General features: G+C 38.3%; 2 protein-coding genes across 2 annotated transcripts in view; both read right to left on the reverse strand.

Annotated features, from left to right (window-relative positions):
• Positions 1-3665, reverse strand: part of svopa (SV2 related protein a) — a 37146-nt gene extending 33481 nt beyond the window's left edge. The window contains exon 1 of the mRNA XM_036597931.1: positions 3527-3665. Within this exon, the coding sequence (XP_036453824.1) occupies positions 3527-3561 (35 nt within the window). The 5' untranslated portion in view covers positions 3562-3665. The remainder of the gene's footprint in view (positions 1-3526) is intronic.
• A 3112-nt stretch (positions 3666-6777) lies between these two features.
• On the reverse strand, positions 6778-12466 carry LOC118826898 (cyclin-O protein B). Its single transcript, XM_036597958.1, has 3 exons — positions 12260-12466; positions 9652-9837; positions 6778-7356 (listed from the first exon to the last, which is right to left on the reverse strand). Exons 1-3 carry the CDS (start codon positions 12464-12466, stop codon positions 6778-6780), a joined length of 972 nt encoding a protein of 323 aa, XP_036453851.1.
• Positions 12467-21058: the final 8592 nt, after the last annotated feature.

Raw genomic sequence — 21058 nt, forward strand, 5'->3', positions numbered from 1 at the left:
AACAAACCTGATATAACCTGCCAGAAAATTATCAAGCTCTTCATGAGCTGACACAGATGTTAGATCAGGGAAAAGCAGCCCTAAGGGACAACCTGGATGTAGCAAAGGATTAGAAACAGTACAAACACAGGTCCTGCAATAGCCAGAATCACACCTTAAGTACTGCCCAAATATGAGTCCAGTAACCACAGTCAGATTTCCAAGTATCTGATCTCAAGATGTCTCTGGCACTGCCACTGAGTGCCATTGACCCCTGCTCAGTTGGACAGCAGCTGGGCCCTGAGCCAGCACCACTGCATTAGAGCAGTAGCAGAAAGGCATCAACATCAGTGAGATTTGCATTCTTCATTATGTCATAAAGGAAGCTTTCATTGCATCAGTCCTGATGCAATTGCAGCCACAGACGTACATGGAGATGAACACTGCCCACGGATGTCTGGTCTATAGTGCACACTAATGGTGCATTCAGGCCTTGCAAATTCATAATGTTTTAAAATTGTCCCATTAGCAAATTGTGACTACCACTTGTTTGCATCTGGGTGGCAATCAGCAACTATGTATATAGTCAGGACCATAAATAGTTGGGTGTTATTAGTATTTTGGAGTTAAATTAAGTACTGAAAATGAGCTCAAAGCGCAGACTTTAATTTGAATTACAAATTGGGTAAATAGTACAGAAATTACAACCATTTTTAGGGCTAAGAAGTAATTGGATAATTGGCTATATAGCTGTTCTATGGCCATGTGTGTGTTTATTCCTCAGTATTTCACTTAAAAGAAAGCAGATTATTTAAATTGTGGTATTTGTATATGCTATATGTTGTGGGTTACTACTCAGAATAAAGTCCAAAGCACTGTCACTGCCAGTAAAATGAGTCATCATTAAGCTGAAAAATCAAAACAAACCCATCAGGGAGATCAAAACAAATCAACTTTTTGGTTCATTCTTCAAACGAAAGAATGCACTGATGAGCTCAGAAGCACCAAAAGGCCTGGAGGACCACTGAAAACAACTGAGGTGGATGACAGAAGAATTCTTTCCCTGGTGAAGAAAAATCCTATGACAACAGTTGGCCAGATCGGGAATACCCTCCAGGAGGTAGGTGAATCTGTATCAAAGTCAACAATCAAGAAGACTTTACCAGAGTAAATGCAGAAGGTTTACCACAAGATGTAAACCAGTGGTAAGTCACAAAAACAGGAAGACCAGATTTGTTTGCCAAAAACCTCTAATTCTGGAACATCATCTTATGGACAGATGAGACAAAGTTCAACTTGTAACACAATGATGGGCAAAAAACAGCAAGGAGAAGGGAAGGACCATCTCATGGTCTAAATTATACCACCTCACATGTCAAGCATGGTGGATGTAGTGTTATGGCATGGGATGTATGGCTTTCTGTGGAACTGTTTCATTTGTATTTATTAATGAAGAGCTATGAATGAAAAATCCTACACCGTTTATGTGATTTAGATAATAAGCACCCTCAGATTAAAGCTGAAAGTATGTATTTTAAGCTCCAATATATTAAAAGAGACTGCTAACATAACAATACCTTTGTGGACATCAAAATATATATGTATAGATTGAACCAATGAAATCACTCACTACAAAAAAAAACATTTTTTGACAGTCACCTGCCCCTATATGTCACGCAAAAACAACAGTCTATGGTTGTTGATCTATTTTGCACAAAGCAAAGTAGGCACTTCTTAGCAACACTGAGCGACAATGCCTACCTATCAGCTAAAAATCTGGCTTGTGAGACCAATGCTGATGTTTGGATTTAAGACACAATAAAGTTTCTCTCTTCTAACTCTTGATCTAAGATTCAAACTCTTGTTACCAAACTGAGTGCAGTGGTCAAAACATGCAGGCTTGGCTACTGTCTCAGACAGGCTTGAATAATTGCTGATTTTCAAATGAACTGCAAACTCAGTTGTTTGTGCATTTAATGTACGGCCAAGATGAGGACTCCTATTTCTTTTCTTATAGATCAGTAAGGGATAACTAAACCCAAAGCCTCATTTATTTTGAAACATACCTTAATAGCATAATAGGACCATGGGTTGACATACTCCTAGATTCAAATAGCTTGTAAAGTCTATATAACTACATCGTCCTGACAGGCGAATCAGGCAGACAACAGGCCATTACATAACAACACCAATGAACCGTTAATGTTTAAATTAATGATGGGAAGCAGCATGGTTTCAGGGTGGATCAGGATCTCAGGAATAACACAGCACCACCAGGGCAAGTGCATGCAAATGCCAACCTTACTGGGAGCACTTTTAAACAGCTCATATAAGGTCTGTACTTCACTATGTTTAAATTCTCTGGTGGAAATGTATAAATTATATTGTATAAAAGACTGTAGGCCTTTGAATGATTAGATGAGGATATTGGTTCTGGGGGAGCTACAAATGGAGTGTTTTAAAAGTATTCTTATTGTATTTGAAAGGGACTGACTTTTCAAAATGGCTGCACAATTCAATTGTTAAGATGTGAAGAAGTCATTCAGAGTGGTCTGATGTGTAATGCTCCCTTCTAGTTAGAATTCATAACGGTGGTGATATCTGAACTAGACATCTGAAGAGTTTAATTCCCTTAAAAGCTCCATCACATAAAGTTATTAGATGAGATGGTTACAAATACACTGCCTGATGCACGAGACACGGTTTTACGATAGTTTTGAGATCATCTGGCCTAAAACATATATGTAAAAGTCACATGTGGTGGAGGGGTACATGTAAGACAAAACAGTCTCCAAAGGACACATTTTTAATTTAACCATTCTCATCATTACATATACAAACTCAAACACGTGTAGGTTCACTGGTGGTTTTGGACAGTAAATAAAACTGCTATATTTGTGTTCAAGACATTGTGACCCCTTGTTCCTATCACCACCACTGTGAAGAAATCAGAGTCAGTAAGTTTCTCTACAATTAACCATTTCACATCAGACCAGTCTGAAAGGCTTTGTACACATTTTACAGAAGTTAAACAGAAAATTGCACAGAGATTTTGACAAAATGGTGGGCTTGCCCTTTAAGTGTTTCATAGAAATCCTATTCCACCATGTGATTTCTGCAGTCCGTGGACAGTTTGAACAGTCCATATTAGTGCAGGCGTTGGTGCAATACCTCCAGCTAACGGCTATGAGCTCAGTAAGCTACACCGCTGCCAAGCCGTCAACGAAACGACCACCAATATGAGCTACCGTCTGAAGAAACCCCATTTAGCAGGTCACAATCTCAAACACTAGAGATGGAGCGCTGCTCTGTTTACAAAGCACAGCAACAGCACGCCTTCGCCTCTCTCGGTGAAAGCGAATGATCACCGAGTCGAGTTATTTCACATAAACCAACGAGCTCTAAATGTGTATTTGGATAGAGAAGCTAAAGGCGTCCGTGCAGTGAGCGTATTTACAAGAGAACAGCAATGGGCGAGAAGGGTGCTTCAGTCAAACGGCCCAGCTTGGCAGAAACGGACAAAAAGCACGAAAAGCTTGACACTCACGGCAGCTGTCTTAACTGGAACAAATCATCGTCCATGGTGGTGCTGTTGGTCGCCGAACCCGTTCCTTTGTTTCATTGCCGTTACATCGTTCGCAGCGAGCCGTGATTTTCAACACCATGGACAGCGAACGGCCATTAGACACACCGCGGGTGGGGGTTTTGTTTTCCACCAGTATTCCGGCGGGCCCCTCCTCTTGCGCTTTGATTGGCTGCTTGTGTGGCTTCTCTTGTGCTCGGATGTAGAATGAGATAAAAGCTGATACCAGCCATTTGGAGCGCACGAGGCGGGCAGTCATCAGTCAATCCAAGCACAGGGGGCGGGGTTAAGGCGGAATACAGGTTGAAAGGGGCGGAAATCAGCTTGATTTTTGCTTCCCGTGCAGCGATGGCCAGTCGTGCTGAATATCTACAAGGGTAAAACCCGCCGCCAGGCTGACGTAGGAGGAGTGGATCACCGCCACTAATCCAACTGGACACAAGAGTAAACATAAACAACATAAACATTCACGAGGATGCCTGCCTGCTTTCACTCAGTTCATTTAGCTTTCAGACCAATGAGAAGAGGACCAGTGAGAAATAGAGGAAGGAAAGTAGAAGAAAATAAAAGTCTGGAAATAAATGGCGTTATTTTTATTATCACCGTAGCAATTTTATAATAATGTTGTTGCTAATAATAATAATGATAATAATAATGATAATAATAATAATAATGTCACACAATAATGTATTTTGATGCTTCAGGTTTAGGACTAGGTTTAGGATTTAGTTTTAAGTTAAGGTTAGAATAAGGTTTAGGTTTAAGATTACATTTAAAAGAATTTATTACATTAAAGTTCAGTTATATTTAAAGGATGTAGTTGATTGTTAGTCAAAGACAAGGTGAGTGTCTACAAGTCATCTACAGTGGAGTATTTAAATAAACTGGCTTCATTCTTATTAACCCATTCATGTCCAACAACTACATTTAGAACAAAAACCACAGAACTTGTTCTGATTGGTCTAAAGTCATAATATTTTGTGGGATTCTGTAGATGGACATCTAACAGTGTCTTATTGTGACCACACTTATTACTTATTACACTTATTATTATTCAGTATTTCTGAACTTTTTGGGGCCTTAAGTGACATCCTGCCTACATCTCATAATACCCATAATAGCCATAATAATTTGTATGCCAGATAAAAAAGAATGAATACTCCATTCATTGATCAGTAAAAAATCAAAGACAAAGGCAATAAAATAGAATAATTGAATATGTAAATAAAACAAAACAAATGATATATACAAAAACCCTTATAAATACCATGTGATTGTGGACCCCCTGCTAGTACGGGAGCCCTAACAAATCATGTTTGTGTAACATATATGCAGTCTTTGCTCTCTTTGCTCAACTGTTGGGTGAATCACTCGTGATTGTAACTGGTCTTGTGTATGTTTGGGATTTTTAGTTTTTCTCTGCAGTCGGATCTCTTGTGTGCTCTGGTTAAAGCTCAGTGAGAAACATTAACCTTTACTTAATCCCTTCAGACTGAGTGTGCTGCTCAATTAGCTTACACCCTCCATCCTCTCAATCACTCACAGAGTACCCTCTTACTGCACACGCTTCTGTCTGTCTGTCTGTCTGTCACGCAAACACAAGGACGAGCAGGGGTATTAGGCAGCATAAAGGTGACACTGCATAGCCTCTAGAAAACAACATTGCAACAGTTATTATCAATACAGTGTAACAAGTATAGGACACTCAAAGCACCCTTTGGTGTTCCTCAGCTCACCACACTGACAGAACCCTCCATGGAACTGTGAGGAACCCTTTTGAAAAAGGCAATTCTCTCAGGAACTTTACAAGGTTCCTTGAGGAACGGTTTTATCCAGCATGGCCTGTAAACCCTTTGGATGCTTCAAGGAACAATTTTAAACTGTTAGTTCAAGAACTTCATCATTTGGGGTTTGGGGCCTACTAATAATGCTTGGATTATACATCTTGTATTTATAAAGGTTTTTATTAAATGTTCAGTTTTGTATGAAAACATGACAGATTAACTGTGTACTGCATTGTTCACAAAGCAGTGGTTTCATTTTTTTAGGAAATGCCAGTGCAAATGCAATGCAAACACATCATTGTAATGCGTTACCCCCAACAGCCATGATCACAATACTTGAGAAAAAAAACTTAACTGTGAAGTAAGCAAAACAGCCTTTACTTGACCCAAAAAAACTTCCCCTATTGCCCCCACTGACAGAGGCTTTGGGCTCACAAGAAAGAAAGACTTCTCAGGAGCTTCCTGTGGAAAACATTTTATTAGTCTACCAATGGCCTTAATACACATAGAAATATTAATAGTGAAATAATAATACACTGATACTTGGGTTTCCATGTATCTATACTATTTCTTTTGCTCAACAAAAATATCACAGTACTATGTTGTATTGATTGTTTTCCTTCACCACAACTGAATCACACTCCTACTCATCTACTGTTGCCTACAACTGATGCTACATGTAAGTGAATTGTGCATAGGTGCATGAGTTGTAATGAGCAAAAACAAACTGTTTTCCCATTAGTTCTCTTAAAATAAGGCTTAATACTTTTGCAATAGACACAGTGAGCGATGCTTTACATTGATTGGACATTATTTTCATTATTAACATAAATGCATTCCATAATCAGTGTTTGGTATTCTGATTCACCATGTTACAAGTGCAATGAAAGTCAGTTTTGCATTAGTTTCCAGAACTAAAGAATCAAGGTATTCAGGTACTGGTAAAGGAAAGTTGGAGGAATAAGATCAATGACACCCTCCTGCCAACCCCCTACAACCCAGCTTCTAGCTCATCATTCACCATGGCCTTTGTATCAGCAGGTGAATTCCCAAGGAGCTCATCTGTAGGTCTACTGGACACAGCTCGGGACAGGAAAATGCCAGCAGAGCTAGACAAAAAAAAACACACTAGTACTTTGTGTGATGCTGGTGCTGCTGGTGCTGCTGGAGTTTTACACATATCATATGCTAGGTTGAGTCCAGCCAAGAGTGGCTCTGTGGTCAGACACTGACAAATGATGAAGGGCAAGAGGATGGCTAACACAAACTGTGCATCAACAGATACAGTCTCTAACTGTACACCAGCAAGGTGGAGCTACAAGGGAAGGCTTGTAAGTGTTCAGTGGCAATAACTGATGTTTCATGGGTAATATTTGACAAAACATGAAACAGAAATGTCATTCAAATGTTACAAGCACTACAAAGCAGCCTTTACACCAATGCTATTAAGTCCTGAATTGATTCTTGATTGAGTGACACCAACAACTTCAATTCTTCTGTGCACTGTTGAATTAAAGTATGAGTGTCCGAGCCTGATGACCTGTGGTCTCCAATGCTGAGCAAGTCTAAGATCTCTGAGGAGCCAGAGTGTTCGAGGGAGGATTGTTTCAACTGTCTTCTGAACAGGTCCTTTGTCAGATTTATTGCACTCTGCACAATCACGGAGGGTTGATACTTGTTGAAAGCATAGTCTGCCAGGCTCAGCTCACAGACCTTGCGGGCAAAGCTTTTATACTTCTTCACGGTGGAGAGCTGGTCCTCAGTGGGTTTCCAGCCCTTGCACTTTTTGCCCTCATGCACTCTGATGATCTTAGCATCCTCTTCACTAACTCTGTGCCAGGATAACTCCCAATTGATGAAGTAGTCAAGGAAAAAAGCGAGGGTTGGTGCAGCCAAGCGAAAGTTGAGTCTGACAAGAATAAGGCATTCAAGGTTGCAGAGCTGCTCTCTGGAGAATGAGTTGCAGCAGAGGGAGAGCAGCTGCTTGATGCGAGGCGAATACACCTCAACCTGACGGACATAAAAAGAAAAAAAAATCATTATAATCCAGTTTTCAACATCATGGATACTGTTAGAGCTGGATTCATTTTGAAAACAGAGGTTTAGCAATGTAGAAAAATAACTAGCCGATTTGTACAGGTTAAGATAATAATAATGTCCCCAGATTCCCACAAATAGCATTTTGTGAATGTCATGCCTTCAACTGTGATGGTAGTATGAGGGAAGACTGATTGAGGGAGGGGGGAGAACTCTGAGAACTTGGGCTGGACAGCTTCTGCCTGTAGCTATAAGGCCAGATCCCCCCCCTAAGCAGCAGCAGGACTGATGCAGGGACTGAGGAACAGGGAGGAGGTGGGGTGGCAGTGGGGACTGTGAACCCTTCGTCACAGGAACAGAAGGTGAGGATGTTCATGTTAAGACTTCTGTATACTTCTTGCACTTAAGTGCAATTTAAGTTGCTTAAAAAACTAAATGCATCTACTGTGTATTTAATCATAGCTTAATTACAATTATACAATTATAATTTAAATATATGTAAGTTGTTCCAAAATAATACATTTAGTATGTCTTAAAGTGTTTAAAGTGTCAACATTAAAAGTCATTTCACTGACAAAGACTTATAAGGGAGCTGAGTTTTATAAGTGTGCTTAATCTTGTTCTTAGCCCTTTTTTCCTGACTTTATTTGTCTAGGTCTGGGCCTCAGTAAATGGAATTCTCTTTTTAAAAAAGCTTACATAATTGAAAGAAAATCAAAACACTGCATATCACAGCACTTCACAGAACAAAAATGGGTCAAATTTACTTTTTGAGAAGTTTGTAACAAAGTTCACTGAATGCAGCTGTACTTTTGTGATGTTGCATGACGCTTGAGTGGATTCAGAGTTTGGGTTCACCATAGCTGGTTGACACAAGGGAAGCTCCAGTGCTCTCTATATTGAAGTGACCAACATCCAAACAAAAAGACACGGTTTACAGTCCCGCAAAAGTCTTTAAAGTGACCTGACTAACCTCCAGAAGTTACAAAAGAAGAGAAGATTCAAAACAGCTTGGGTACCTATGTCTGTTGGCCACGAACTCTTAATACAGCAAAATATTTACAAAGTATTTTGAGTATTTTTTTTTTATACCAAGGTTTATTTCAGCTATAATTACCAAAAATACATTAGTATATTCATAAAATAGCATTTAAAAATGTTTCTTTTGCTACAGGTTTTGCTGTGGTACTTTTTGTGATTCCTATATGGTTCAACCTATACACCCTCTGTATTTAAAAGTGAAAGAAAGAGTGCCATCTAGCTGCTGCCATGCAGACAAAGGAAGGCTGAGGAAAGCCTCACCTTGGACAAAAGAGGTCCCGGCCTGGGCGGCAATTAGCCAACTACCTAGAGTTAACTGAATAAGCCAGCTGGCTAAAGTGTAGGTGAAGTAGCTCACATTATTGTTAGATAAAAATCTGTTAGCTCCTCTGTTTCAGACATACTGCAGTTACATAATTAAATAGTTAGATAATTAATCAGCCGGATAACATAAATCATTGTGTGTGTGTGTGTGTGTGTGTGTGTGTGTTAGATTATCTTAACTCTAACCTTAGCCCCACCCAGCATTTGGTCTACAGGACTGCAATTGGATACTACTGAAGTGATTAACTGCACTTTAACTTCATAATCACTTTTCCGTTTCAAATCCAATGTGCTGGAGTACAGTCAAAACTTGTGCGTATATCCATTTATTGATGAATCTTCTCAAATGACTATCTGCATATATAATATATAGTTCCTGTTAAAAAAACACCTGACATTATTAGTTTGTGCTCAGTTTAGCACAAAATCTCATTACCAGTGGTACCAGGCCAATTCAGACAAGGTGACGGTAACTGGCAAAGTCACTGTTGATTAAAAGCTCCAGAGAAAATGGAATTCCTAACAACGACCTGCATGACCTGGTAGACCACCAAGACTCTCAACATCATCTCAGTGCTATGAATCTTAAAGGATGTATAGCTGTCAAGTAGCTGTTACTGAGAAAAAGAATAAAACTTGCTAATCAAACAAAGAAGCTGCTGCTGTTCTCAAAACAATGGACTAGCCAACCTCAGAGTGCAGACCTCAACATCACTGAATGTGTTTAGGATTTGGATCATGAGAAGCAGAAAAGACTGAACTTTGGAGGTGTGGAAAAATATCTCTACTAAAAAACCGAAAGCAAGTCTTCTGAACAGGAAGGACGGTATATTGAAAACAAACTGTAAGAAATATTACAACAGCTATTCAAACAGAGGTTAGTCACAGACTCCAGTCACTTACATGTTTCGTGGCGATTAATAAGGATGTGACACCCAGCAGCTGGAAGCAGTCCGCAGCCACGGACGTGGTGACCAAAAAACGGTCCATGATGTTCACGGCCAAGCAACAGGATTCAAAGGAGAGGCTGAAGTGTTTATAGACAGCTATGAGCCAGCTCACCAGCTTGCAGCGAGCTTCAGCTGTAATCTGTGAAAATATGTTTAGCACAGCATGAGGTGGACGCCACAGCTAATGAGTTTGGAATCAGTTTGTTCAACAAAACGAAGCCAGTTTTGTTACAAACATAAATAAAGAAATCAATAAATGACTGTGATATGATTCTAGTACTTTCCAACTTTACAGGTTTCAAATACGTTTTAGTTTCCAGTCACCCAGAATGACAAATGCAGCTATAGATGATTGCAAAATGTCCAAACTAATCTCGACACATTTACTGAATGGCTGTGGGCTGATCTATTCTTGATTATCACATTTCTAAGATTACCCCAGGTCAGTTGATGTAATGTTTTTTGATAATAGTAACCTGTGCATTTATACTGACTTGTACAAGAAAATGTGTTAAAGATATATTTTGTGTGTGTTGGGGGGGTGGGAGGTGATGAGGAATATAGAGAATATAGAGAATAACTACTTAATTAATTAACAAAATTGACATTTCAAGCATTTCTATTTTACTGTTACTTGCTTTTTTGTCATAGTTTATTAAATAAAACAAATTAATTGGTGTCTCAATTTAATTTTGTAATTTGATTAACAACTAATTTCTGAAAATGCAAAACCTAGAAATGATTGATAATAGTGGGGTAAAATGCGCCTTTATAAGATTTTCTTTTTTGCGCTGTAAAAACAAAACTGCCTTCTGTTTGTGCTAAACTTATACACAGATCTTCTTTAAACCCATGTATGCAGTTTTCATGTAGATTCTGACACTCAATTGCTTGGGATTTGTTCTTAGTAAGAACAGAATCTATGCTCACTCAAGAGCACAACAGGTGCAAACAGTTCTGCGGTTTAAGAACACGTCATGAAGTTGATGTAGACTTTTTCTTAGGACTCTTCCCAAGAACAAATTTAAGAAAAAAACCTAGGAAGATATTGGTGAATGAGGCCCATTGTTCTTTAGGGGGTGCAATTTCCCTATATTCCCTATGTTTCCCAGCCCCTGTCCTGGAGTACCCCTGTCTATTTTACTGTTTTCCTGCTCTAACACACCCGCTTCAACTTGGAAGGGCTTGTTAATGAGGGAGGCTGGGTTTCCTACAAATATTACTTTGAGAAGGCAGTGCAAGCATCAGACTAAAGACACTAAACACTGTCTCTACCAGTTATGATTGTCTTAACATTAAGATGCTTCTGGGACACTGGGCCTTGATTATTTGGGGTGCATTAAATGTGCAGGACAGGGAGGCCTTCAGGACCAGGACTGGGAAAGACTGGTTGCACATCATTTAATTCTTACTTTTTGTTGTTCCCAATACTTCCCAACACATATACAGACATACACTGTCTAAAGACTATTAATATGACAAGCAATTCCCTATAGTAGTACATTCTTAAATAATACACTAATGAATGTGAGACAGGTTCAACATAGTCTAAATATATAGTTAAAGAAGGCTACATTCTAAACAAAAAGGGCTCATATAGTACCAGAAAGGCTCCATGACTTGCAACCACAGTGACAAATTTTTTGGAGCTCTACAAAACCAATTTTTAGAACGGTTTTCCATAATAGAGAGGAACCATGTAATCACACAAAGAACTGTTTAGGCATTTTAATAGTTATTTGAGTGTTCATGGTTCTATATACAACCATTGCCTTTACTAAAGAACCCTTCACTGACACAAAAAGGGTCTTGTACGTGTACATTTTAGCCCCTAAGTTACAAACAATGTAAATATAGTTTAAAAATACAAACTGCTGCTTGCCCAATTATGCATCTTAAAAGAGATTCCACCAATTTTTCTAAATTTCTGATTAATTCAGTCCTTGAGATGTAAACAATGTCATTCAGAGTGGTTTGATGTGAAATGGTTCATTTGTAGAGAAACTTACTGACTCTGTTTTCTTTACAATGGTGCTGATAGGAACCAGGGGTCTACAACACCTCTGCCATGAATGGATTAAAATAAATGGATTCAAATACATTTTAAGCCAAAACTTTACCACAAAACTATCATTAAACAATGTTTCAGACATCAGGCAGCATATTCTTGTGAGGGAGCTTTCACAGGTGGACGTCTGGTTCCTATCAGCACCACTGTTAACAATTCTGACTCGGCGAGTTTCTCTAGTCTGCAGCCAGACCCTTCTCCAAACCACTCTGAATGACTTCTTTTACATCTTAACCATTTGATTATGTAGCAATTCTGAAAAATTGTTCCCCTTCAAATGAGTTTTTAATATTTACTTTTCTCAGTGAAAGATATATATTTGTACCGTTTCATAAAACAAAATAATAGGCCTGGCGTCATAGCATGCTGCATGGAGTCAATGCAGACATGAAAAAACTCAGCTGCAACTGCATATGGTACAATTACGTTGCCTAACTAAAGTTACTAAAGAGTAAGAGCGTACTGAGAGCGCTACCATTTTTTAAGGGCGTACCTGTGGTTGACAAGCCAAACAATTAACAGCAAGGAACTTCTTTTCGTTGTTTTTCTGAATTATGAAGCAGCTCTCGTCGTAGTTCATCTCCTGGCAGTCAGCTGTCAGTCTCTCATTCAGCTCTCTTGTTTGCGGCGCTTTAAAGAGTTTGGACGGTGAAGGGCTCTGGAGGTCCTCTTCGAAGCCTGAATCACTAAAAGTGGACATGTTTTGGCTGATATTAGCAGTAGCCCGTCGGTCAGAACCGAATTCTCTTCAATAGGCTTTATGTTTGTTCGTCTGTAGCATTCACAGCTCCGGAACATCACTTTGTTGTTATGGGGTGACGTGCTAACCGCAGTGTCGTTTCTTTTCCCACCCGTATTCCGACAAACTCCGCCTCACTGACGGTGAATGTGAAATAGTAGCCAATCGTAGCGAGGGAGATGCGACAGAGTGAGCCAATCGTAGCTCAGTGGGCGGGGTTTGTCGGAAAGCGGGCGGGAGAAAAGGAACGCTGCTTTTCCCGGGTCACTTAGCGCGCATTGCCTGACCTGAAGCCCCGCAGCGTTTTAGTTGCCCCGGCAACTCACCTTTGGGAGGGGCGTAGCAGCTTGTGACGCGGCCTGTGTCGCCTAAATGGAGACTGAAAAACATTATTCACCTCAGAACTACAGACGAAGCTTCAAGAATGTTTTCAGTCAATTATTCATAAGATACTAATATCAAGTCAAGGTAAAGGGGAATTCTTTTTCATTTCTGCACAATTCAGTGGTTGAGATGTAAACAAAGACATTCAGAGTGGTTTGATTTTAAATGGTGCATTGTAGAGAAACTTACAGATTCAGATTTCTTTAAAGCGGCGGTGGTAGAAACCGGGGGTCCCGATGTCTACAATGCAAATGTCGCCATTTTATTTACTATCCAAAATCACCAGTGAACCTACATGTATTTTCTAAATTTTATATGTAGTTAAAGCTCATTATGGCTTAACAGTGGTCAATCTAAAAAAAAAAAACCTCTTTAAGGTCTATTTTGCTTTAAAACATGCTTCATGTATCCCTCCACCGTGAATGGAAAATAAATCCACCTTAAATTCTGACTGAGGCGCCGATTGTAAAAGCGGCACCATTTAAGGTGGAACGGGAAAATTAGAAAGAGAAGCGACTTCATCTTCGCAACTTTTTAGTGTTTGACAGTCTCTCGTTGCAGATTTAACGTACCAGGAAACCAACTGCACTGCTTATAAATGCGAATAAGTCCATTCATCTCCAAATGTTCGTCTATCTTTCTCTTTTCCTTTTTCGTTCGCTACTCGCTCGGCGAAACCTCGTTGCTACGTGACCTGCAGTCTTTCGCGCTCCCCCCTCTATCACGAGACCAACAACCAAAGTTATAAAATCACTAAAGATTATATAATGTGCTGCATGGTCATCCATTACCACTTATCTTATTTCACCGTAACAGCGCATTTTATCACAGATGAGTGGCAGCAGCGTCTCCAAACAAGAGCAGTTAATGAGAGCCTTCTAGTTCACTTGCCACATCACTTCCATTTGTTTTATTAATAAAAGATATTGGAAGTAAATCATTATGGCTGATTACAAATACTTTGTTTTAAAACTACCAAGTCCTCACACAGTAAGAAAATAGAAATCATGTATAGACAAAAAAAGATGCATCGAGATGCATCGATAATCGTTTTATAATCGCATCGCAGCCCTCTGAATCGTAATCGGATCGAATCGTGAGGTGCCTAGAGATTCCCACCCCTAGTCTCAGACATTAGGCTGAGTGTTCATAGCCAATTCATGTAATAACCCTCCGTGCTTTTAGCGGCATTAAACTCTTCGGATGTCTGGTTCCTATCACCACCACTCTGAACAATGCTGACTCTGTACGTTTCTCTAGAATTAAGCAGTTTTAGACCAAACCACTCTGAATGATTTTGTTGACATGTTAACTATTTAATTCTTCAGAAATTATGAAAACTTGATGAAAACTTGCCCTTTAAATCAACCTTTATTATTCCATTAAAGGCTAAAAGCTATGCTACATTTAAAGATATGTTCACAGACAAAAAGCAATATTCACACACAATGACAGTCAAATGGTTCGTCTGTTTAACTGTCATTGACTGTGTGTGAATATTGCTTTTTGTCTGTGAACATATTTTTAAATGTAGCATAGCTTTTAGCCTTTAATGGAATAATAAAGGTTGATTTAAAGGGCAAGTTTTAACAAAGATATTTAGATTACCTCATAAAATGTTTAACTAAACTAAATCTTTCAGAAAAATTACTTTTTGCGTAACATCATACTGATGGTAGACTTTTTGTTTGGACAAAACCTGGAGAATTCCAACCAGATTGCACTGATTTAAAGGGCCCATATCATACATTTTTTGTGTATTTCATTTTGGCCCCTGAGGTCCACTTTTAAAGTTTATGTGGGTTTTATGTATCAAAAACAGTCGTAATTGATTTTTACATTACCATTTTCCAACCTCTCTTTAGCCCCTAGAATTAAACAGGCTGTTTTTGTTATTGTGCCAAAGACCAATAGCCTCTGTAAATGAGTTAATGTTATGATCTGCGCTGCATTGTGCATCATTCAGAAAGCAGGCTGGTCTGAAACACTCCTTATAATTTCAGTGGGAGTGGGCGGGGCTAAACTGCTGTAAGTGCTTGATTCTCCATTTTTGTCATTTTTTCACAGAATGTGGAGCCCTTTTCATTGTGTTAAAATTTCACAATAAATGAACCAACAGAAATTCTCCAAATTACTTAGGAAAAAAATCTTTTCACATTAACTTCCATTATAAGTTCTCCTGGGAGGTTACACTTTTGGAGATACAAGCTTCTGTGACATCACAGAAACAGTGGCTGTGTTTCCATATAAGGACTGTTCGGACTAGGGAGTGAATGGCTTGTGTTGAAATTTTAACAGTGTTTACATGTTACATTAAACTCTTAAAAAAAGTGAGGAAAATTCAATTTTCTGTGATATGGGCCCTTTAAGCCACTAAAAGACGCGAGTAAACAGAGTTCTAGTGTTTTATCGAATGTAGCCTTTATGACACAATTTATTGTTATGCTAATTATGTAGTAACCATCATCAGTTGTCTGCAAGTTATTTTAAGTAAAATTTCTCCCTGAAGTGTGATTTAATGAACAATGAGGCAGAGATTTTTTAATGGAACTCCTAAAAAATAGCATATGGAGCTAACAACAAAACATGTTCACTACAATGAGCCTTAGTAAACATTTTTGAAAAGCTTCAGAACTCTGCAATATGATAAACTCACCAAAAAAGGGAGAAGACGATCAAGCTATGTATGGATTTAAGGTAACCGCCACATTACCATCACCAAAATAACTTGTTCTGAAGTGACTTGTCAGCTAAGCTGTGTGTAGCAATGAACACCCTTAGCTTCTTCAGACCGCTAACATCAATCCCCCTACAACTTCAGTCAAAAAGAAAACTGCTAATATCTACATCAAACCGAGCTATGGAATTGTCTCGGCTGTTTAATGTGCTCAGCTTGATCCAATTCTAATGGCGTATCTTGAAGATGTGAGAAATCTTTGATAAACTACAGCTGAATTTCGGGAGAGGGCTGTTTTGAAGTGTTAGCTGGTGAGTGCAGAAAGAGGGCAGACAGCTAACACTACTGCAAGGAAGCTGAATATCTTATTGCAGCTGTAGTTGTAACTGTCTTCAAATCACCTTTAGAGAGAGAGCGCATTACTTAGACAACAGAAGAGTAAAAAAGAGTAAAAAATACTCTGGTGTTCATTTTGTGCTCAGTAAAGATTGAATCATTGTTTTCTTTACATTTTTGTTAGACAAGCGAGCGCTGCGCTAATGCTAGTTTGGTTGTATTTATTAGCCTAAATATCAGTGGCTAGGCTAGCAGTCAGGACTGGTTGACACCACAGAGATTCTTAATTGTTGCATAATGTAATTGAGTAATGTATGCTGGGTATTGAGAGAACATTGCTGAATGAAAAGATGAAAATGATATAAAGTTGTGAATTCTGTAAAACTGATGAGGGTGAGAGATAATGTTGCACTACAGAATACTGCATAACACATCAAAAAACATATTTAAGGAAGATGAGAGTAGTAACACCTCCATGACTTAGTGGTTATTTTGTCTATACCATCAAAACTTTGATATAAGTTACGTATTTTTTGTCATAATGTTGTATGTTTTATTATTTTTTATTTTTTTCCCCAATATGTTAAACACAGTAAGTAAAAATAAAATGTGCACTAAACTTTGCCATATTGCTTCCTGTAGAGAATTTGTTTACTTAGTTCCACTCAGAAATTCAACATTTGGAATATTTAAACTTTTTCAAATGACTGTACCCCCTTGCAGCTTATTGCTGACTGCAGAAATTGGGGGTGTCAAAGTGTCATTGTGTTCAGATTTCAGAACTGCTGGCTCAGCTGGAGTTGTGGACACTCATCAAACCACGACACCCACCAACCCACATTTCACTTCCCCCAAATGCCTCAAAGGAAAGATTTGCAGCTTCGGCTCTAGATCTGTTGCCGGAAAGCAAAAAAGCTCTGTAGGCCCCAGAGTGGAAGACATTATCAGCAGAGATCAACTTATGCTGCTGAGACAGATCAGAAGAAGGTGGACCAGGAGGAAGAGAGAGGTACATCCATTCCTCCAGTACCCCCTGACCACAGCTTTCATCCTCACATCACCGTGTGGAAAGATGTGCATGGTGAATCCACTCGGGACCTGTACCAGAGGGATGTTCTCTCCTCTCAGTTTCTGGGAGTGAAGAACCGGCCCAGCAAAAATTCAGAGCCCACTTTACCTGCAGTCAAAAATAAGTCAGTCTGTTACGGTAAGACAAAGTACAAACTTCAACATTGTAGTATGGAACTTTTATACCCTTAAGGGTCTCTATATAGGTCCACCATTCAGTTCTTCACTCTCTTAACCATAATATTATCATGATTTATGTGTATGTGGGTTTATTTTCTTCGCTCTTGATGCCCCCTAGTTTTACACAGAGCTCAGATTCATTTGGGATTCAAAGGGTGATAACTATTAACTAAAGGGAGACTGACCACATATGCACTCTTTGATGAACTCACAGTGCTTCTAGGACAGGATGAGCTAGCCATCAAGTGAGCTATGACCATACTGACTACTTAAAAATTCATTTTCACAGACAAGGGAGATTTTCAGATCATGTCACACATCTTTATGTATTAACATCACACACAAAAAGTCCAGCTCAAAAAGAAGGTCCAGCTTGATGTTTAGGGCTCAAATGCAAAGTCAACCTTAAACTGATGAAGATATGATGACAATAGTAGACAATTCACTAACATCCTCAGAAGACACCAAGTTTTAACTTGTTCTCTTTGAATACTCTTTCAGTGCACTCACGATCATCAGATTTATCCTCTCAGGGAAGGGGTCCGAAGCATGACCCATGTTACAAAATGTTTTTCTGCAAATAACATGCAATTACACATTCCCACCAGAGTGGTCTCCAAATCCCTTAAATTCACACATTAAATATACACAGAACAGATTAAAAACTCAAATATATATATATATATATATATATATATATATATATATATATATAACGGCAAAAGCTGGAAAAAATACACCAAAGAAGTTGAAAATACATAAATTACACTTCATAGATGACTTCATTTAGAGAGAATGATGTGCTGTGTCAAAACATGTTAATTAAAAAGCTGCTAATTTAACTAACTAGCAGAGTAATTGAATGTGGTCTGTGCAATTTTGATGTTAAGTTAGTTTCATAGTAGTTAATGAATATAGGGGTTAGCATGGATTTACTGTGAATACATACCCCCTTAGTCCTGCTAATCTGTCTTCAAATGCCCCTCAGTGAAAGCGATACAGCACTTTCCATGTACTTTCCTGTTTAACGCGTTACCAAAATAGCATGCAATCCTACTCTGCAGTATTTGTACAGCTTTCTGCAGGAACCTAATAACTGTTTTCTGTGATCACTAAATTGTCTTAATTTTATCATTTAATAGACAAACATGTCATCTAGATTCTTACATTCTTACATTTTTGTCTTACTTGATTACACAGAACTTAAATTTGGGACTATTTGTTTTAAATCAATCCATTAAACATCTAGTATATGAAAAAACAAAGAAAAAAAATTGCTTCTACCTGTGGTGCACGTGAGTCGAATTGACTGCATCCAGGCCTTTTACACAAAGACTTTGCAAAGAAAAAACAAATGAGCTTAGGTAAATTTTTTCTTACTGCAAAGAAATAGTGACTCAAGTAGAAGTAAGAGTAGCTTTCAAAAACAGCCTTAGCAGGAGTTCAAATATATCAGGATTTTTACCAGGAAAATTTACCAACTGGTGGTGATAGGAACCAGGGGTCACAATGTCTACAACACAAATAAAGCTATTTTATTTACATCTAAAACCACCAGTGAACCTACATGTTGTCTTCTTTGTTTTTATATGTAATGTTGATGACGGTAAAATAGTGGTGAATATGAAAAAAAACTGCCTGAACATTTCATGAAGAATGGTACATTAAAGGTTAAAGGGCACATAGTGTTTGTAGGTTTGTGTGGTCTCCTGTACCAAAAACAGTCGTAATTCATTTTAACTGTACCATTTTCCAACCTCTCTTATTTATGCCTTGTGTACTGTGTACTGTTTTGTTACTGTGACTTTAAGACCAATATATGTAAATAGCCTCTGTTCTGATTGGCGGTCCTGTATTGAGCCTTCTTCAAAGAGCTGTCTGGACTGAAACACTGCTTATAACTTCAGTGTGAATGGGTAGGGTTAAACTGCTCAAGGCTGAAGTGGCAGATGTGTGTAAATAGTTCGTTTTCAATGACTTGACAAAAACAGTGAACTCAAAATGTTTTTTTAGCTTAAATGTCATATGGAGATGGTACTGGCTGAGGAGAGAACGATTAATTTTGAAACGTTAACAGAGTTTTAATAGCACATCAGACAAATGTGAGTTAAATTTGTTTTTTTTAATAGTCTCTCAGACGTTTAAAAGCAGTTCAGCTGTAATGCACTTCACTCACAATTTAACTGTGGATTTCTGCTCATGATATTATTTATAATCTACAGCATAAACTAAAATTACCATTCCCTTTTGTGTTTTTTAGGAGGGGTAAGTTTGACCTACTTTGCTGACCTGAAGGACTTACAGAAAAAACTGTATACAGGAGTTTCATGGATGTCAGCAGGCTCTCAGATCAGCCTTCATGACCACACAGTGACCAGATGTGACCAGAGACAAGGCCACAAAGCCTTTCACAAAAAGAGCCCTAAACAATCCAACACTGAGAACTTCGCACACTGCTCCCCTCCTCTTATCAACAGCATCCACATTTACTGCACTGCCTTTTCAACCAAATAAAGCTGTAATAAGGCAAAAAATCAGTGTTCTTCTATGATTCCACAATAGGGACGACGTGTCCCCCTGACGTTGCATTAACAAATACATATGTCAAGGAAAAAGACGTTACACACAGCTAAAGTGTCTTTCACAAAACCCCCAACAAATATCTGAAATATTCCACAAATCACATGTTCAAGAGAAAGTTACATTATTCACATTTTCCTGATACATTACCAATAGTAGTACATTTACTAGTATTGTACTAACAGTATGTACTATACTATAGCAGAGTATAGCAGTGTATAGCGTAGTATAGTCATGTTAGCTTTAACACTTAAGCTCTGAAGCATGTGTCAAAAAACAATGATTTAAAGCACTATATTGAGGCTTGATTCATGTTCCAAAAAACATGATCAGTGACGTCTGAACCTTCATTCAGCTTCAGTCAGCTCAATGAATCAAAGCCTGGTGCTGGTTTCAGCGGTTTCAAATGAATACCTTGATTTAGAGTTCATGTACACGTACAAGTACACCTTCACTGTAAAAGGATAGCTTAAGAACTAGACTAAGCATAGATCAAATATGAATAACTCTGCTTGTGTTTTGTCAGGAAGTTTGCTGTAAATACAAGCACAAACCTTTTTTCATTGTAATTTTTCAATTCAACTTTGTAGCCTAGGTCTGGAACCTACTTAGACAACTAAATGGACAAACATGAATGTCAAAAAGCATGCTTGACAGAATATATGCAACACCTTATAAGTTTTTAAAAATGAAATTACCTGCAAATGCAAGTACACTTTCTGTCTAATCCAAGAACTGGGTACCATGATGCATGTTTTGGGAATGCATTTGCATCAAAAACATCAAATTATGTTGTTGCTTTCAAAATTATTAAAGAGTAAACATTAAAGGTAACATAAACTAAAATATAATAAAAATATAATACATAAATATATTAATAAATATATAAATATAATACCAATAATGTTTTTGTACCATTTTCAATTTAATACAAGTCAAACAGAATTTACTATATCACTGCTTTCTGTTTCTATTAGCACTTTATACACTGTACCTACTTTTTGGGGGTTGCAGAAAGTGATCTATGATCTATAGAAAGCATGTGTGATTTGACTGGACCTCTGCTCACTTCATCCATGCCTACAGTGACTCTAGACTTAATTCATATACCAATAAACCAGCAGGACACAAGGCCTTGCTTTTTGACGGATGTAAGCATCTTGTGCAGCTGGTATGGACTGATTATGGTATGGACTATTGATTAAAATGGAAGCATTGTTGCCACAGCAACAGCACATAGCATTTTTGGTAAGTAAAGTATTCCTTTAAGTCACACAACAGGGCAACAGCAGATTATTCTGTATATGGATCAAGTAAGAGACTCAGCA

The sequence above is a fragment of the Colossoma macropomum genome, unplaced genomic scaffold (genome assembly GCF_904425465.1).
Source record: "Colossoma macropomum unplaced genomic scaffold, Colossoma_macropomum, whole genome shotgun sequence".
Taxonomy (NCBI): Eukaryota; Metazoa; Chordata; class Actinopteri; order Characiformes; family Serrasalmidae; genus Colossoma; species Colossoma macropomum.